Raw genomic sequence first — 20,501 nt, forward strand, 5'->3', positions numbered from 1 at the left:
GGTTAAATTAGTTAGTTCAGTAAAAAATATTTTTGGACTAATATGGAAAAATGCAATTTCGATAAAACGTTCAAAATTATTCTGTGTATTGCATAAAAAAATTCAGATAATTTTGGTGTCTTCATTTCCTCGCAGTGCAAGTTCTGTTGCTATTTTGGCGTTGCTGCCGTTGAGTTGTGGAGCTCACAAGCCACATGTTTCTGCTCGTAACATTTTCGACACATTAACAGACTCTGGCAGGAGAACAGGGTCGCAATCGAGCCATGGCCAAAAGCAGAACACCCTGGCATATAGCACATATACATAGCGCATAGCAAACAGCGCATATGGCAGGTAGCGAAGCGTCGTCTTGGATTTAAGCCTGCACGAAAACAAGGAACCCAACCGCTCCAAAGCGGGAGTTTCGGTGGGTTTTTGTGTGGCGACGAGACGCTTGTGCTAGTTGGCCATGCGATATGTGAAATTGAGAACAGTAATGACGTTGTCAACTGGCAACACTGCTGGCGGTGCAGTTGGCCAAGACTGCAACAGCAGCAACAGCGGCATCAGCAACACATCACATCGCATCACGTACGCAGACCAGAACCAAAAACAAAAGTCGGGCCCCAAAGCGCATGGAGAATGGTAAATGGTAGACTGTAGATGGTAGATGGTAGATGGCAATGGCAACATTACAACTTACCCGGTTTCGGCCGACTCTGTGCAACTGCCGGCTTTTTCAATTATCCCCAGCGTATCAAGCAAGAAGCCAACTTTAAAGCCGGCCTATGACGACATGAAATTTAGCCAGCCTGTTGCTGGCGAACAGCAACATTGTGGCCAAAACGGTCTCATCGATGTATGTACATATGTATGTCAATGGGAAAACTCCTTTTGTATTAGCGGATTGTCGGAATATTCATACATATTATTTTTTGTTGTTTATACATTTTAATAACTGAATATTTAAAAAAAATAAATTAGGCATGTTGATTCTAGAGCCGTAGCCGCAGTGCAAGTACTTTTTGGTCTGTTTTACTGTTTTACTGTAGTGTACTTTCTTGTTTATTAAAGCAATTGTTAAAAAATATTTGGGGAATCGTTGACCAATCCTCTCTTACAAACTAATCACCCTCGAAAACATCGTTATCCAGAAACATTTTTATTGGAGCACCTTTACTCCAGCAACATGCCAGCAGCAACATGTGCGTACCCACCGACAACATTTAGTGAGAGTGGGTGGCGTTGCTCTTTTCTTTTCATAATTTTTGTAACATTTTGTAAATGCGGAAATAAACACCGCAGGCAACACCGAAAACGAGACACCTACGGTGTGGAAGCAAAGCAATTACAGGGAGAAAGGAAACTGGGGAGCACTGTGCTGTGCTGTGGACCAGGTTTGTTTAGTTTAGGCCAGGCCAAAAATAAAAAAACTAGAGAAAACGAAGTCGAACTGAGACGCATTGAAAGCGAAGCTTTAAGAATCAGCGGGAGATGCGAGGGAAAGATGACTCGAAGACGGAGTTAGAGTAGAGAACTGGGTGCGACTTGCAACAGTAGACGCCTGTGGTATACTATATGGTGCATGGTAGTGGGGGAAACCTGTTCCACGCATATAGAAGAGGGTCCCTCGGGGGAGCAGCAGACTTTTTAGTGACGACACAAACGGGTTTGGGTTTTTAGAGGGGCAGATATGGGGGCTCTAAAGTAAACTTCACACTGCCTTCGCCTTCTTATTGTTATGTTTTATAATATTTTAGAGACAAAAGACAGAAACGCAGACTTTCGGAGTTTTGGTTAAGGAGTTGCAGTGGCTGCACTGAGGAAAACTAAACGATTTTAACTTAAAATGAAAGCTTTAGCTTCACTTAAAGTGTGTTATATTAAAATCAAAATAAATATAAATAAATATCGATCCCTTTTTTAAAGATTGAGAGTTAAACAAATCAAAACCTTTACTTTTTCTGTAAGTTCTGCTAAAAAGGAGATAGCATCTTGAATGATGATGAAATTCAGAATACTTTTTTTGGAGTCCTTTCAGAAACTGCTGACGAACGAACACTCTTATTGATTTCCAGAAAATGCCCTGATTACATAACGATTTTATCGCAGTGCAAAGTCGTTGAAGTCCGAGTCTCTGAGGCGACACTTTAGTTATTTTCCACTTCTTGCTGCACTCCACTTCACTTTTCAAAGGCCGCATTAAAATGCATGATAAAAACGAGCCCATGAGCCACATGAGTTGGATGAAAATGATGACGCCCAAGGAGGCGGTGATGATGACGACGGACGATGGACATGATGAAGAAGGTGGGAAGCTGGAGGAGCACGATGATAATTCTCGTACTGATGAGGCCGAAGCCTCCCCGAGGCAAATGCTGCAACTGGTTGGATGCGACCATGTCAGGATTGTTGTGGGTGCAGCATATATAAAACATTTTACATGTGCTGTGTGCCCAGCTTCTTCCCCGACCAACTTTCCCCGCCCCGCCTTTTCCTTTGCGTCGGAGTCGGAGTAGGCGTGGGCGTGTTCCCTTGGCAATTGTTGAGCTTGAGCCTGAAACCGAGGCTGAGTCCGGAGCCGGAGTCTGGCGTTGGCGGGTTAATGTCAGTGTCGGGTTTTGGGTTCAGGTTCCTGGCTCCTATCTGCCAGCCATCTCCTGCAGTTTGGCTCGCTCGAAAGGTTAAGTAGTTGGGACAGACGACGCCGTCAACTCATCCCCACTCTTTGTTAACCCTTTACTTATACACGGCTATAAAAGGTAATATACCGATATTACTTTTAAAATATGAATATCATATATTTTATTTATTTATAATCTTTGGACTAGATTATAAAACAACATTCTTAAAGACTATGAAAAATATATGTGATGAAACTTACTAAATAGATATTTTTCGTAATGTGTAAAAATCTATAACTTCAAAAATACAAATTATATTTAAGACTATTGAATGTGTATAATTATGTATTCTGCCAAATACTATTCACATAATTTTAAGTGTAGTTCTGCTTAGCCTTGAACATAGCCAGAAGTTAGCTCAAGACCTGGCTGTTGCTTTTATGTTTTATGTATAATTATTAGATTGCATTTTAGTGCTGGATGCTTGAGCGCGTAGTAGCCGAAGGGTTTGACCTTTTTTTGAGCGAGCAAATAAGTAAGCAGTATACATCTCTCAGCTTCTCCCCCTCTAAATAGCAGCTCATGGATTCTGTATCTTTGTATCCGTATCTCTCGTATGTGCAGCTGTATCTAATCTAGCTTGGCGACCAGAAGAGAGAGAGACAAAGCTCAAACGTTGCACGTAGTTTCTGAAAAGGAGAGTAATCTTGCTGGCAAACAGTGAATAAATAAAAGACCAAGTCACATTTTGGTTTCAGCTGTCCACCCGTCTCTTTCTGGCCCGCAGTGCGCCGCCTTCTCTTTTTAAAGTTTGACCGTTTGCTGGTTTTTGGTTAAAAAGAAAATGTGGTCTGGATAAAAAACGTAAGGCAAATGGTAGCAGCCAGGGCAAACAAACAAACAAAAGATACGGATACAAAGATACAGCTAACACAGATATAGCACACATACATGCACGTACTTATACAGATGACGGGGCAAAAGCGCGCGTAAAGAGCATTCGAAAAAGCCAGGGAAATAACAATAACAACAAATCCAAACCAACAACAGGTACAACAAAAGGTACAGTCACAAATGACGGAGCAGAAGTGGTTAACAGTCTGTTAGCATAATGTCAAATTTAACAGAGCACTTTATTGGGCAGTACTCTATTTAAGCTATACTAAACTATTTATAAATATCTAAAACTATTCTGTTAGACAATAAATTTTATCCAAACTTACATTTTATTCTATATATACATATATATATAAATAGTAAATATAATATGTCATGAAATTTAAAAGCACAAATCTGTTAGAGCTATTTGAAACAAATGGAAGTGAAACTCATTGGTTGCATGTTGCCTGAGATCACTACTGCAGCTACAAAGTTGCTAGGCATCGCTCAGCAACATTTGGGAACCACTGGAAATAAGACTCTGATTTGAAAACTAATGTTGATAAAACACGAAGAATGAAAATGATTTAAGTAACATTAAATGCGACTCTAGGCTATTGTGCAACTGAGTGATTAATTACTATGCTTTACAATGTTATATATGAGTTCTTTAAAAAAAAAAAAATTTAATTAAGAAGTTTTAATTATTTGTATCTTTACATTAAAACTCAGCTTTAGGCAGCTTACATTTTCTCGTCTTTTCCAATTAAACAGTTTTTAATTAAATGAAGCTCTTCGTACCTAGCACGTGCCCTAACAAGTCTTACCCGTTCGTTAAATATGCATTTGTATCGTTAAGTGCGCAGATGAAGAGACTCCCAGCCAAGTACTTATGCACAGCCAAAATTCCCTTAACCCTTGGCCAAGAACTTTGTGGTGATCCTTGCGCCCCTGGTTCCCTGGCTTCCCTGGCTTCCCTGACCTCCCGCATCCGCCCTCAGCCACGCCCCTTTGGGCTAATGCGGCAGTGCCAAAAGGCGGCAAGTTGGCAAAGTTTTTTAACCACAGCTGGAAACTGTTAACCCATTGCCAGTTGCCATTTCCCATTTCCCAGACGGTCACCAGGCCACACTCGCTGGAAGATGGTCGGGGGGGCGGAAGGGTAGGAGGGGTAGGAGGGGCAGGGGGGACAGGGAAATGGAGACACTCACAGAAACACAATTGGCTGAGGTTGTGCAAGTTTTGCACACATAAATCTCAATTTGTAGCAACACTGAAAGTGCGAATAGTTTGCAGTTTGCTGGTTGCCGCGGGACAGGGGGCTTTGGGGGGGCGGGTAGGGCGGTGCGGTGCGCTGAAGTGGGCGGTGTTATGGGTGCAACGGCAAGGACAACTCATAAGCTCTCTCCCGCGGAGGACGACGTCTCTTTTTAATTTATGCTCACTCGAATCCCAATTGCACGCAGCCGACCGCAACATGTTGCACTGCATCAGCAAACTTTTGTTTCAAATGGGCGGCACTCCGAGAAAATGTTGCTATGTTAAGCAATTTATTGAGTTTTCAAATAGGCTAATTGCTTTGATAGTTTCCAAATATTTTCAAGTGTAGAATCAATCTTATCTATTAAATACTACAAATATTTTAATTATTTATATTATGGTTAAATAAAGTCCAGTGCACGATTGCTTTAAAATCAGAACTGAGCTAATCTCTTCTATTGCAATCGAAAATAATAGTACGCTAGTAATTTAAAATAATAAAGCTTTTTATTTTTTCCAGTGCTAGAGCTGGATAGCTTATGAAAGGGCTTTCTTTCATCCAAACTAGTACAGTTCCTCCTACAGTCCATTCACAAGTCCTGGAACAGCCATGTACCCGACTCAGTAATACGTTTTTCTCCTTTTAAGTGTGACATAAAATCCAAGCTCTGACCCGATACCTTTGCACACACTCATTTCGCACAACAAAAGGCGTGGGTGTGGAGGTGCAGTGGCAGGAAAAGGAGCTGACTTTAATGCAAATTGCCAGAGGCGCAAGCCTCCACCCACCGAAATGTGCAGCACCACCCGCACATGCTGCACCACCCACAAGAGCAGCCTCCTCATCAGCAGCATCATCAGCGAGGTGGAGAGCAGAAATTCTCATTACAAGCGCAGTTTAATCTGTAGCCTAGGGGCTGCTGGGTGGTGTGGGATGAGGGGTGTGATGTGGGTGTGGGTGGTGCTAGGTTGGGTGGTTCCATGGGTGGGTATGGTGCTGTAGGGAGCGAGTCGAATCGAGTCAAATGTGTTAAGCTGGCTGTGAGTGACCCAACTCAAGTATTTCATTCTTTTTCAGCCACAACTGCACTTACTAGTCGCTTTCCCCAGTTTGCTACCCACTTTTTCTATATTTGTCAGCCCCAAGCCCCATTCCGCCTGTGTTAAACCCATCACTTTTTTTATCCTGGATGTTTATGTAAAACTAAGAAATATAACTCAACACAACAAAAAAAACAAAAAACTGGGCAACGAGGACTACGAGTATAAATTCATTGTTTCGCACAATATGAACATGGTCCTCCTGCAAACCGCTCCGAACTCCTCGCCCCCCTCTTTGAAGGAGCCCAGGACCCCCCTTTTCGCACTAGTTAATGCCACAAAGGCAGCAGGGCTAAAACGTAACTTAATTGTAATGCAAGGTCTCACTCGCTCATCCGCACCACCAACATTTTTTCACCCCCGCCCCTGGATGCTTAATTTACATGTTTTCGGGTAACTTGATATATAAAAGCTCCCCTGGCTCTTTGGCTTTACATGTTTTCCGTAACGCCCACACCTTTCGAGCCCCACATTTTCCACTTTTGGACTTCTAAGCGCTACTCATTTCAATAAACTGTTCCCTTATTGTTTTTGGTTTCTGGTTCGGTTCTGGTTTTGCGGACTTTATTTATTTTTTGGTTGTGTGGTGTCATGGAAATGACTTGCAGTGCCATTGTAATGAGATTCACTCGCAGTTTGACAGGTGTGGGACATTTTCAAATGCGAGGGCTTGCCATTGACAGAAAATGTTATTTAAAAACTTAAATAAATAAGTAAATTTAAATTGATCTTAGCTTGTTGCACTTTTATGAAATATTTTCATATATTATTGATACACTTCTTAGTGCATATTTTTTTCTATTTGTTATACTTGACCAAGTCACTGGGACGCAGGCTTAAACTTGAAGAGCTAGGCCAGGGAAAATGGCATGCAACACAAAACCTAAACGAAAGCCTCAAAAATGCTCTATGTTTCTGGCTGCTTTGGGCCATGGCCGCTACGCTGCAGCCATCACATGTGGAGAATGGAGTGCTTCTGGAGCAGCAGGACCAGAAGCAGCAGCAGCAGCAGCAGGAAAATAGCAAGGAGACCAAGGATGTGGCACTGGCGGGGGAGGGGACGCCTGTTTGTTTTTGCCGTCTGCTGGATGCTATTCCGGCTGCTTTTCCGGGGCTTCACACGCCGCACTCAGAGCTACGGAAAAGCCACGCCCCCGCCTTCGGCTCCTTCCTTCGCCCTTCTGACCATTACACATTACGTATAATCATCATTTTGCGCTGGCAATAAACACATGCTGTCTGCTCCCAGCAGCTTGGCTTCCTTCCCCTTGTTATCACCCCCAACCGATCCCATCCCCCCTGAAGCCCGCCCATGGACACGAGCACACAGCAGGAATTTACAATTTCCAGTTCTGTGCGCCCTGAAATCACACGCCTTATAGCATGCGATATTTTTATTGCATGCTAAATGCAAACCTAACAAACATAAACATTTGTTGAAATTTCAAGTTGAAACTAAATAGAGGGGAACTTCACGTGCTGAAATGCTCTAACGCCACAAAAGTAATTCAATGTGCTGCGATTTTGGCTACCATGTTCAGATTACTACTGCATTTGCACAAATATAAAAATGAGAAAAATTTGCATTTTAAAAGCTGATAATTCATAAACATCAGCATTATAGGAGCTATATTCCAACAAATAGGATATGCGATTTCTATGCATTTTTCATTGCTTACCTTTTCAGAGTCCAAATATGGCCCAGAGCTTATTGAATGTGTGCGCTTTGATTAAATTTAAAATGTTTGATAATACTATTTGCTGCCTGGCGTTCGGGGCACAGGGAGTGGTGCACGGTGGCAAGTGTAATAATGCAGAAGTAAATACATTATGGGGCAATGAATCGAGAATGCAAATGGTGCAGGGCGAGGGTGCGAAAATACGGGTCACTTTAAATATTCCGCAGTTGATATTTTTCCGGCGATGTGACATTTTAGAGTTACGCAGCTACAGTAGATACACAACCAGAAGATGTGCTCAAACTTGCGCACTTTAATGCAATAATTTAGTTAAATGTGTCACGCTCCATAATTATTAGGTAAGCTATACGATCGCTCCATTTGATACCCATTACAAACTTCCAACGCCGCCTAGTTTACTTTTTACTGTTTACTGTTCTCGCCATAAATCGAACCTGCACTCACATCGTTCCAATCGAAGTGGGTTTTAGGTCACAGTCCCTTTGCGGGCGACTCTGGGGACTCTGGGGATCTGGAACTGTGGCAACGCAGCGGGCAGCCCTCAATATTTGCGCCAGGGAGCGGGAAACCAGAACGAGGAGCCACTGTGCCAAAGATTCGCTCTCGGTTGGAATTTGTATGTGTGCCATTCGACAACACGACAGGCAAACAAAAGCCGGCGAAATCCAAGGAGGCGGCCTGCAAGGGGGTAGATTATCAAACGACAAATAGACAGAAATCCGGCAGTTGCAGCAGCAGCAGCAGCAGCAGCGGCGACAGCCTGAAAACAAACTTGGCCAAATCAACAACAACAACAAAAACAACAACAACAGCAGCAGCAATAACAACAAGAGCCAAAACTGCAACGGCAATACACAAGAGCCAAACAAATTCAAATCAAACTAAACAACAAGAACAGCGGCGGCAAAAAATATTACGCTGTATGGAGGGGACTGTTTAAATTCTATTCACTGCTTTCCTTGCTTCCACTTGTTTTTGTTGATCCAAGATTATTTTTCAGTGTCCACCTAATTTTTATTTATTGATTTGCCTAACCTAGTCTAATTGGGTTCTTCAAGTGGCACTATTGCCTGGTGCTTTGTTTTCGTTTAAGTAATGAAATGTACGTTTTCTTACACTCTTCCCATATTCACCGCCAAAAAACTCAAATCTTCCTAGGAATAAATCAAACATATGTATATGTGGGTCAAATACAAGTTGTTAGCGGCTTCTAATAGGCTTATTCTACAACGAAGTAAATAATTTACTAGGCTAATAAATAAATTAGCGCCCTGCTAACAAACTTAGTTGAATCTCCAGTGGCGATGCACAGAAAAATAGAACAAGTTAGTCACCCAAATTTTTCCACCTAAATAGATGTGTCATCAACACCGGAGATGCAGGCTAAGCTGTAATGGTTTTGTTATCTTTAACAATCTACTTGAGGCTTTAAAAAATGGTAAATTATAAAAAACTCCAGTTGCTTTAAATTTGTCAGCACTACTTTAGAATTGTGAATTTAAGTCGATACACCCCTGCAGTTTACAAATACCCTGCACACAAAGTCGCTGTGGGCGAAAACTAGAACGAGCAATGCTGCTAGCTCGTCGCGCATGTAGCGGCAGCAACATGCAGCAGCAACATCTATGAACGGCAGCAGCATGCAACATGCAGCATGCAGCCCTGACGACTGCATATGTAAAAACGCATACGCTGCATGTTGCTGCTGCATGTTGCGGCAGCATGTTGCCGCTTGATGTTGCTGCCGCTTTGGCAACTTTATAAACACACAACGGATTCAGTCGTTTGGTAACTGTTGCTCCTATCAGTCGTTCTCTGTCGCTCTTGGATTGCGTGGGCACATCGGTCGTTCGGCTATTTGGGTTCGGCATTTCGGGATTTGATATCGTGATTCGGTTCGCCATCGTACAAAACTGCGTCCGTGTGCGTTAGCCGGCCATTGAGCACTATCGCTGCCACAGGCATTTGGCCCACCGTGTGTGTTTACCAGTGTGGCATAATCTTCGATTAGCGCAACCCGACCGATCGGATATACATACCCCTTGAAAATAAGATATAGTTAACTTGCGGTAGAGTTAACAAAGAATCAAAACACACATTGCGCACCCCAAGCACACACACACGTCACATAAAAAATATAAACCCAAGCCCCAGCGGCTGTAAAGTGCCACCAAAAAGTACTTGGCCGTGTATTTTATGCATGAAAAGCTAAAGCAAGTGCAACCAACCGCCGAAGTGACACCCAGAAAAAATATACACATATAAGGAGACCCAAAAAACAAACCCGGGATTACCGCACACTCACACGCTCACGCTTACGCTCAGACAGAAAGAATACGCGAAGCCAAAGGAAGTCAGCAGCAGAATCATGTCACGGATCGTTTTTATATGTCTCGCAGCCATCTTAACAGGTAAGAATAAACAACGGCTCAGAGGAAAGCAGAGCCAAAGTCCCGCTCATGAGGTGATATCACGCGCTCGTTTAAGAGCCGCGCGAATGTGTGAAAAAGTTTTGCTTACTGCCAGATACTGGTGTATTTGAATAAGAAGATGCCCCCCAAAAACGTGTTCCCACCTCGAGCGAGCTGTATAAAAATATCATAGTTGAACGGCAAACTTGATTGATGAGAAGACATCGACCCGCGGGGCTGCGGAAAGTGTTGTCTATATGAAAGTGATGATTGAGTGAAAAGTTCGCTGTCATAATATCCATGAAATTGATAGTTACTCCTCTTTTGGCGGCTGACCCCGTTTGGTCCATAGCCCCAACTGCGCATGCTCAGAGTGTGACCGAAGCTGTTTCGAATCTGTGTCCGCGCCAAGTGTGACCTTTCTCATGTGGGGTTCAACTCGCATTTGCCATGCGCCAGCATCAGTTGAAAAGGTCAACCACACTTTGGTAAGCGTCTTCTATAGTAATTCCAACGAAATCGGGCTTTCCCGAAAGATCACAGCAGATGATTCACGCATAGTAATTGATAGCTTTAGTAGCTTTTTAATGGATTTTATTTGGCTTTCTGTTTATACGTGAGAGGGTTTGATAGCTTTGTGTGCCTATAAGAGGTTTGCTTGGCTTTATGGCAGTATAAGGCTGTTTAATAGTTTTACTTTATTGGTATCGACATGTGATCATTAATGAGATCTTCATATGGAATTTTTTTATTAAACCATGAGATTTGAACATTTGCCCCCCAAAAATGTAGAAATTTAATACCTTCTGAGTGCAATACATATTAATACTCTCTCGACTGTAATTAGTCTTTATTCGCCCCTTTTTTAATATATTCTAAGTGCCGCTTCTTGTGCTAGCATGCATCCTTGAAATTAGGAGACAACATCAGCATCCACTTGAGTATTACTTTCATCTCTTTGTGCCACGTACGAATGCGGATATAAATTCTATGCCACCATCAGGGCCCAAAAAACGCTGTCGGTTCTATTTAATTAAAATCCTTCAATGTTTCAGTCCGTGCTTATTATTTTGTACCCCCTTATTACGTCCTTGAAGAGCGAGAAGGATATATGAGTGTAGAGCTAGCTGGGGCAACTGAGACAGATTTCTCATTAGCTGAAAAGAAGATGCTGGTTTCTGCCAAAGCCTAACAACATTAGCACAACACACGGCACATGAAGCTGTTGCTTTTGCAGCTGTCTCATTACTGCCACACCCCCTCGGCAAATTCAACAGCCCCTCCTGCTGGAGCCGCCCAATGGTAAAGCCACCCACCCCACGGCACCACCCACATGACGTGACTTTAAGACAGCCGCGTTTTATTCAGTTGCTAAGCCTGCCTGCAACCTTTCAAAGGTTTACGAAAATGTAAATGCAAAATGCAAAAAAGTGCACAGAAAAAACCAAACTAAAGTACACCAGGAAATCCACTGCAGGTTCAGCCCTTCTCCTTCTCCTTCTCCCTATCTCTTTCCGCTGGCCAGTTGCCGTCTTTTTCTAGCAGGGCTTTGCCACTTCACACTGAATACTTTTACATTTTTATAGGACTGACGCATCGCAGACATCGCATCAGTTGACTGCCGGCTGGCTGTTGTCTTGTAATTATAAATGTTTAATGCAGCTCCGGCCATGGCACCATGGACCATTTTTTCCGATGGGTATGGGCCGGAAATTCAACTATCCGACCCAAAGGATACGCTTAAACATAATCAAATTATTAAACAATATATGATTTTATAGGGAACTGAATTGCACATTCTTATTTCTTCTGTTAATATGCCTTGGTTAACAAACCAAATGTTTTATTTCTCGCCCCTGTCTCTGGATATACTCCAAATATACGTAGACTTTAAATTACTAGCTCTTGAGATAACTATCTCCATTTTTTAATAAAAATAAACTCTCCATGGCATACTCCACTTTCACAACTATATATGTATATGACCAGAACCCACATAAAAATCAACCACAATTTCCTTTGCAAACTTCCCATTCAATTTTATGGACGCTCTTTGTGCAAGGACATAAAAAAGGGATGAAGGAGACACGAACTGCAACATGTGCAGCATGTAAATAAGGCATTGCATCCAAAAACCATTCACAGTAATTCAAATGGCCAAAAGGAGCTCCAGTCGTGACGTATTTAGTTATGACTGCCTCATCTAGGAGCGAACAAAAAGCGGTTCAGCATTTATGCATTTTAATGGCCACCAATTGAGGCATGTACTATGCTATATTTTGTACATATACATGCATACATATATGCCAGCTGGTATGGTCACAATAAAGATTCAGGCATTGAATTAAATACGTGCAGTGTTCGCCCTGTTTGCTGGTTCTAAATGTGACTCGGACAGTGACAGTTACTGCAAACTGTGACTGCACCTATATCTATTCCTTTTTGTTTTCGGCAATCCAATTCATGCCACACCACCCCCGCCCACCCATGACATACATAATTTTCAACTCTTTTTCTACCTATGGTAATTGCAATGGGAATCGCAGAGAAGGGCTAGCTCCTCCGTCTCTCATTCATATTCATAACATCGTTTCATTTTGGCTTTTTGCTTTGCTACCTGGTCAACAAAAAAGCGTCCAACGCTGAGCGACCAACTCAAAATTTTGCAGTATCTGAAACGTTGCGAAAAAAGGACTGGCCATGGGACACAAAAGCTTTATAGCGCTGGGGGCTTTAGTTTACCAAAAGGTATTTCCCAAATGAAAAGCGGGAGTTTTCCCCGCTTGAAGATGCGGAAGGAAGAGCCGGTTAATTTCTAACGGGCTTTTAAACGCCTTTCTTCGCCACTTTATTGTTTGCTGGGATTGTAAGTCTGTAATCAATATAGGACTTATTCTTGGGCATTGTACAATCACCTCGGCAAAGTCAAAGTTCTTATATTAATATTATGAATGCACTCTAAAAGAAGTCAATGCATCCAGGGAAAATGTAGTTTTAATGTAAATATACCCAAATATTTGTCTTCTTCAATTCTCATTATAATTAAAACTACATTGTCATGCCGAAACTTTCAACGCTTATCCCTTTCCAAATGAATTGATTTGTTCCCCAAAATTTGCTCTATCATTTTTCAATTCGAATTTCCACATTGGCACTTATATACATTGCTGGCTGAATAATCGCCGGCAGCCAATTTTTATTTACAAATTTAGCAATTTGGGCGAGAGACAAATAGAAATGCACAATTTCATGACTAATTTGCTGAAAAATGACTGAACATTGTCAACAGCAACTCTTTGCATGCATCCCTTGTATATCTGCATATATGTACATACATACCAACGCGTTTATCTGCAGTTTGTCTGTCCCTCTGAGAGCTTGTGTGCGTGCCCAGGAAGTTGGCAGCGCTTTGGGCCATGCTGGAATTTTCGGGCCAAAAGGGTTGGGAGAGGGGAAAGGGGCGTGCGATATTGACAAAGCGTATGCCAGGCAAATTAAATATAATGGGGGATCTACCCTATTTATTCTGCTCCTCTGCCGCACGACAAAACAGTTGAAAAGACAATAAAGAAAGAAAAGCGGGAAAGCCGGCAAAAAGTTGCAGAGCTTATGGAAAAGTTACCCGTTTCCTCTGCTGTTTTTCGGGCTGCAACTGCGAACAAGTGTGTGTGAGTCTAGAGCACAATGAAGCGAACTTATGATCGATTCGGCGGCACTGGGTTGTCTTTATGAGCACGTACCAGGAGCGTGAAAACGTGGCCAAAATAAGGGAAACCGACACAATTGCAAAGGCCAAAGGAAGGAGCTCCAAAAAATTCGCCTCTGAAGGTGTTTCGTAATGAAATGAGACAAAATTATGAGGTCGGGGATACCAATAAAATGGATTTAAGACACTTTCTTGAAGTCATAAAATAATAAGATTTCGAAAAGTCCATTACAGATATTTAAAGTTGAATCAGCGAGACTTCCGAGACTTGTTATACTAAAAATATGTGTGCCCTGAATTTGAAGGGTTACCAGCACGTTTCGTTGTAATTCCCTTTTTGTAAGTGACTTCAACTTTTTCAAAACCACTTATATTATCTACTTCAATGCCAAAGTTATTTATATGAAAGCGTACAATTGCGATGATAATTGCACTTATTGTTTTTCTCCATTTTCAAACAATTATTATTTATTCTGTGGCTCTTGGTGAATCATAAACCTCGCAGGTTACTCATGCAAGTGGCGTACAAAGGCAGTAATCGACTAATTTGACGTGAACAGAAACTCGCTTGATTGACTCAACTTTCTATATCCCCGCACGCTTCTTCTATATCTTCCCATGTTAGTCAGCCACAGAAAATTGTGTCAGGTTTGTTTGGCTTTTTCACCTTCTCATGGATTCATTATATTTGCGCCCAATGCAGTTGGCTTTGATTTGGGTCACGATTTGAGCTGTTGATAAGGTGCACACTGAGGACAACCAGCTAAAAGTTCTTTACAGCCTTTGTTACCGAAATAAATGTCTATAAGGGTCCACCTCTTTAATAGAGTAGAATTTATGTAAGATATTGTTGTGTATTTAGAACGATATTAAATCTACCATCTTCTTTAAAGTAGTCAGAATTTCACTCTGTGTACATCACCTGCAACAGTCCCACCTGCAATTACCTCTTCACGATACACATTCAGAAGTTGCTCTGTATTCTGTATTCTGTATTCTGGTTCTGTTTTTGTTTGGGTCGCATGGGGAAAATGTGAACGATTAGATAAGGTCTACGTGGGCAGTACTATAGAGTGGGTGGTGAGAGAAGGTGTACGAGGTGTCCCTTATCTGCTGACAAAAACACTCACAGCTTTATGCCAAATGTTGATAATAGTTCTTGGGTCTTACTGGGTCACCATTGTATGTATGGTACATTAAGCATATAATGTGGCGAATACAATTCGAACCGCACAAGTCTCTGCACGGCAAGAAAATATGCTCGAAAATCGAATTGCCAATAATTTTTTTAAAACGTTCGATTCATATCAACCCGAATATTAGAGCCAGCTTTCAACCCTGCAAAAGCTGTCTATTTATAGTTGAATATTAGGTAATTGGAAATGTAAAATGTGTGCGGCAACACAATCTGGCCCATAATGCAATCTTTGGGCTTACGGCTACACACAAATGCATATATCGACATTATTGGTAATAAATTCAATTAAAATTTTATCAATGTCGAAATTGCAAAACATTTGCACTTACATCGCTTTCAATTCATGTGCCACTCCCTCCGTTTCTCTTCGGAAATTAAATCAATATGTGAATATGATTTTTCTGCTATTATATTCCTCGCCATAAAATGACCGATTGAAGGAACAGCAGAAATGCTCCATAATTGCTGCATTAATTCGTAATCTGTAATTTGAGGGTGTGGGTGTGGCTTAGGGATTTCTATATACTAATTAAATGTGCAGTTCTAATTAAATTTACATGGCTGTGTAAATTGAATGGACTGGTGTGTCAGGCAGACTGACTTATTGCTGCGTTTGGGTAGGTGGCTTCGGGTTTTTGGCCTTTCGCTGGTATGAGTCTTCGTGCTAACCCCGAAAGTGAAAAATAATTGAAAATAATGTTGCGCCGGGCATTATAATTATTAATTACATCAAATCATAATGCATTTGTTCACCGAACAGCACAGAAACGCAAATAGACGTCCAAAAACAGACGTGAAGAAAAAACTACTGACTGCGGAAAATGCCAGCCGTTAATTAAATATATTTAGTACGTGTAAAAAACGGGGCTTAATAATATGAAACCCGCACCTTTAGTGCAGTAATCACGCGGCATTAACATTTGGATAAACAGTCAATCAATGAAATAAGAGAGCTGCGGCGAAAAGAAATACAAAGATTTTGCAGATTTGCATGGAAATTGAACAAAGAAAATTGTGATTAAGAAATTAAAACAGATATGTATAATAAGCGAGTAAAAAGCTTTTAAAGAGGTAATGGAACTGATTGATGTATGTATAAACGTGTATTCATGAATGCGATAATTGGATTCATTCAAGATTCACAAAGAGCTATAATTGGTTGCGACTGCTAAATACAAAGTGAAACCTGTTTTACAGTGAAATAAATACAGAGTTATATATATTTATAAGCATATTTTTAGTAAGGGGTCATGCAAAATTTTAATTTTAAATTCTGCTTTAATCGCAGCAGATCGGCTTACACAATGATTAAGTGATGTAATCACTTAAATACGCCGTATGAACAGTAATCTGACTTTACCATATAGCCCCACTCTTTATTGTAGAACCTAGCAACAGGTACGAGCACCGTGCCCCCAAATCGCCATCTCAAAGTTCAGAGACTCGGCTTCTCGAAGAAGCCATTCATTGGCCTTATAACCATTTCTTGGTATTAACTCCCCGCAGACCTCTCCGTATTCATCATTGGGCTCGGAACAAAAGCTTCGAACAAAACGCAATCTTTAACCATACATCTCAGAAAACGCTAAAGTTTTGTCCACCTCTCTCCCTCTCGCACGCTCTGCGTTTGGATTTTTAATTTCGTATTTCAGTATCTCACGGATACACAACTTTAGCTCTAGTAGCTCCCGAACCGGTTTTAGTGCGGTTTTTCAGTTTTTCAGTTTTTTTGTATTTCAGTTTCAGTCTTATTTTATTGTCTTTTATTCGACTTTTCATGTTGTCGGCTAGCTGTTCCAACTAGTTTCCATTTTTGTTCATTATTACTTGCTGTTTTTATTTCCCCAACCTTTTCTACAAGCATTTTCAACGTTGTTTCTTTTTGTTTCGTTTGTTTTTTAATTTGCCACAGTCTTTTCTCTTTCAAGCGTAAAAACCAAAGCACGCACACATGCGCAATGATTGCCGTAGCTGTGTGTGTTAATATTTTTAACTGTTATTATTGTTGGTTTTTTTTCCGTTCTACATTATTGCCTTTTATTTGGTTCTGTTGTTGCTCACTTCTGGTTTTTTACTTTACTTTACTTTTTTTTTGTTTATTCAATGGGTGTTGGCAGTCAAAGAGAGTAAAAAAGAGAGGGCGTGTGTGAGAGAATTGTTAAAGTTAATTATTTTATATTTGTATTGCCTGCACGTTGTATTTGCTCAACTTTTTTGTTCACCTCTTGCTGTTTGACTTTTTGAAAAAAAGTGCAAGAAAATACAGAAATACTCGTACAAAAAAGAAGAATTAAGCTCCGTAAAAAGTCTGTGTGTGCCCCCCTCGTTGGCACCACCCCCTCATCATCATTCCTGCCTGGGAGCCACCAATTTGACAGTTTCGTTTCAGGTTTCCGTTTTGACCCATTTTACTTTGTTTATTTTATTTGGGACCGACTTGGGCGTGGTTACTGAACCTAGATCTCAAGCAAGTCGAGCTTAAAGCCCATAGAGAAAAATTAAAACGGAAATGAGGAATATTAGTAGGCTATTAACGGTGAAATAATTTTTTAAAGCTGAGATCCTAAGCAATCACATCTTTTTGTGTTAATTGGAAATTAAAAAGATGGGAATATCACCGTTTTATTTGTATATTCCTCAATTCATTCCACAATTTTCCTACTAGCATGTATATAATTTATACATTTCTAATGAAAACCTTTGTTATTCATACTATGAGAATGTAACTAAGCAAACATTCCAATCAGGCACTTTCATTTATATAAAAGTTGGCCTATACATATGTATGTATGTTTTCTTAAATTCTTGATGTTATTTCAGCAAGCAATAACTAATCTCTAAACCCACCACACAGATAATTAAAAACATTTTCCGGCTTGCAGTTTTTCACTTGCTAATAATAATTCCTGGTGCGGACAGTGCCAAACATAAATGTCTAAATTTGTGTTCCTGGCAGTTAAAGCGGTTGGGCAGTGGCATTTTGAAGAGGAGATGGGATGACATGCCAGAGGCTCGTTATACGTCCATTGTTGGGCTTAACTCTCATTTCACAGGGGCGATGGTGGGTTAAGGGGTTGAATCCACACCTTGGCCACACAAACAGTGTTCTCAGTGCTCCCGTGTGCTGGCAATCTCAGCCATCTCCCTCAAAACTCTGTTTAATTTGATAAATGTCTGGCGTTCGTGCAACAAAACAGTTGTCAGCTGGCTGGCTATCTACTGTAACTGATGCACTGAAGAAAACTAATAGAAAACTTAAAACTTTATATTTATATTTATGGTCAACAACTAACCACAGTCTATTAAAACTCGAAGGTGGCCAAATTAATGTGGATTTATCTTCAACTTGGTACCATAGCATATCCCAATTTCCTACAGTGTACTGCTACTGGATATCCAGATTTTCTGGTGTCTTTGCTATCGCAAACAAGCGTGGGTTTGTGTGCCTGTCATTTACTCATTTATTGGCCAGACAATAGTCTCCACTGAACAGAAAGATTGACAGAGGGACTGGACCAAGATTAGGATTGATGTTAGCATATTAACATGTCAATTCAAGCGGTCGGGGAAATTACTGCAGGTGGATTTTAGCTTTACAAGCTGCAAATTCGATTTCATTGAATGGGCGGGCAGGTAAAGGGTTTTCACGACTATCCTCCTCTTTCACGTCTTTATTTAGTTTTCATTGCGGCCTAATAGCGTGCGTGACTAGGCCCTGAAAAAAGTGAAAAGCTTTGCCCATAAAAGCGATTGCAATTTCGACCGAAAAAAGCACATAGAATAGAAATTTAATTTAAATAAATTTCTCAGCTCACGCACTTCTCATGGGAATTAGCCCATGTTTAGCCCTTCTTATACTTTTTGGCCATATTTTTTAGGCAATTACTTTCTAAGTGAGCGTGTGAGTGCGTGAGTCAGGCCGTCAGGAAAGTTTTTCACTTTATGGCATTTAATTTATAAAACTTGTGGCAAAGGGCTTGCCAAGGCAGAATAACTATAAAAAAGAAATGTATAGTAGAGAGAGCAAAATGTCAGCTGAAAGTTTCTCTGTCTGTTTTTTCTTAACTAGCTTTGGGCTTAGTCACGCCTGTTAACTTATCGCTCGGAATGAATATTCCCACTTCTTTCTGCTTTTTTCTGTTCGCGTCTAGCCAACTTTGATAGTGTTTACCTTGTGTGTGTGCGCAATGCGCATAGTATTTGCGGGATTTATCAGTCAGCGACTTGGCTTTATATAAATTCTATTTTTTATTTGCCACTTTTGGCCCGGCAACTGACTAAATGAAAACTTCTTGGCGGCAGAAATGATAAACAAAAGTAATGGCAGCAGAAAAAGTTCAAGTTTGCTGTGGTGGATTATGGGGGAAAATTCCGAAAGTTTAGATGATGGATGAGCAGAGGATGAGGAGGTATTCTGTCTTGAGGGCAAATAATGGCAATTAAATATTAATGCAATGTTATGTCACAAAAGTCTTGGAAAATAATTAAACAAAGTCATTTACTTTCTCGTTTGATATGAAAATAAGCTGGCTTATGATAGCAGGCAAAGAAATAAATTTTTTAGATAAGTGTATTACGAAAACTTAATTTTTTTAATATTAGATACCGCAATCCATATTTTTAGTTCTCACACACTTCGTTTTGCAAGATTTTCACACAAAAAATTGTGTTTGTAATAAATATCAAATAAAATGACATGTTCCCAAGAATATCATACACATACATTAACTCTCCATTTTTCTAATTTTCGCATTTAATTCGGCAATTAAAAGCTACAGCACGCAGACATAAAACAGAAAAACTCTTTTACAACCGAGAAGCAGAAACAACTTTCACCTTGTAAGCAGACAGTACAAGTATTCACCGACATTTACAGTGCCGACAAAAAGTTTGCTCCAATCATAACGCTCTATACGAACAAAATACGAAATTAAAGGCATGAAAAAACTTTGCAAGGGGAACGCAATTCAAGAGGCCGATATTGCATTTAACTTCCACCAAATAGGACTAATGAAAATGTTTGCAAACTAAATAAATGCAATGCGAAATAAAGTGGTGGGCGATAAAAAATTTAATAAATTCGCGCATTTAAGCTGAATTGATTATGAATTTTATTTGTTTTATAAACAGGCAGTCTGGCCAAATTTGATTGCTGTAATTACGCCTGTAATATGATAAAAATACGAATTCCCGTGGCTACCACTTCATATGTAACATATGTTCAAATTATATGCAAGTGTGTTTAAGTGAAAAATTATTTTCATAATCGAATTATGGCAATTATTTTGCGCCACAGCCCCTGTGCTTTGTATAGCGCAAATTTCACTAAAATCATTTCTAATTTACCACAAAAATTCGAACGTTTATGCATTGTTTTTGTTACCCAAATCACGGAATTATAATTATGAAAAATTGAGATTTTTCATTTAATTTAAATATCAATAAAATCAGCGAGCTGGAATAATACCACTTTATTTGCAAGAGTCACGGGCAAAACGTTTAGTTTCAATATTTTTGTTTAATCAACAGATAGTTTTCATGCCAAGAGAGACTCTAAAAAACAAGCTAATTTAGTCAACTTGTCTATAGATGCTGGCAACTGTTTCAAGGTTGAACAGCAGCATTTAGAACTAGTTTTTGCAT

The 20,501-nt window shown here is 40.4% G+C and overlaps 1 protein-coding gene and 1 long non-coding RNA gene across 6 annotated transcripts in view; one reads left to right on the forward strand and one right to left on the reverse strand.

The window, feature by feature from the left end:
• The window catches only part of LOC120444361, a 63,942-nt gene that overhangs the window by 13,157 nt on the left and 30,284 nt on the right, over nucleotides 1-20,501 (reverse strand). The gene's annotated exons all lie outside the window — the stretch shown is intronic.
• The window catches only part of LOC120444358 (fasciclin-3), a 72,765-nt gene continuing 61,596 nt past the window's right edge, over nucleotides 9,333-20,501 (forward strand). For all 5 annotated transcript variants that reach the window (XM_039623944.2, XM_039623947.1, XM_039623945.1 and 2 more), the window contains exon 1: nucleotides 9,333-9,954. In XM_039623944.2, the coding sequence (XP_039479878.1) occupies nucleotides 9,912-9,954 (43 nt within the window). In that variant the 5' untranslated portion in view covers nucleotides 9,333-9,911. The remainder of the gene's footprint in view (nucleotides 9,955-20,501) is intronic.

Source organism: Drosophila santomea, chromosome 2R (assembly GCF_016746245.2).
Source record: "Drosophila santomea strain STO CAGO 1482 chromosome 2R, Prin_Dsan_1.1, whole genome shotgun sequence".
NCBI classification, from domain to species: Eukaryota; Metazoa; Arthropoda; class Insecta; order Diptera; family Drosophilidae; genus Drosophila; species Drosophila santomea.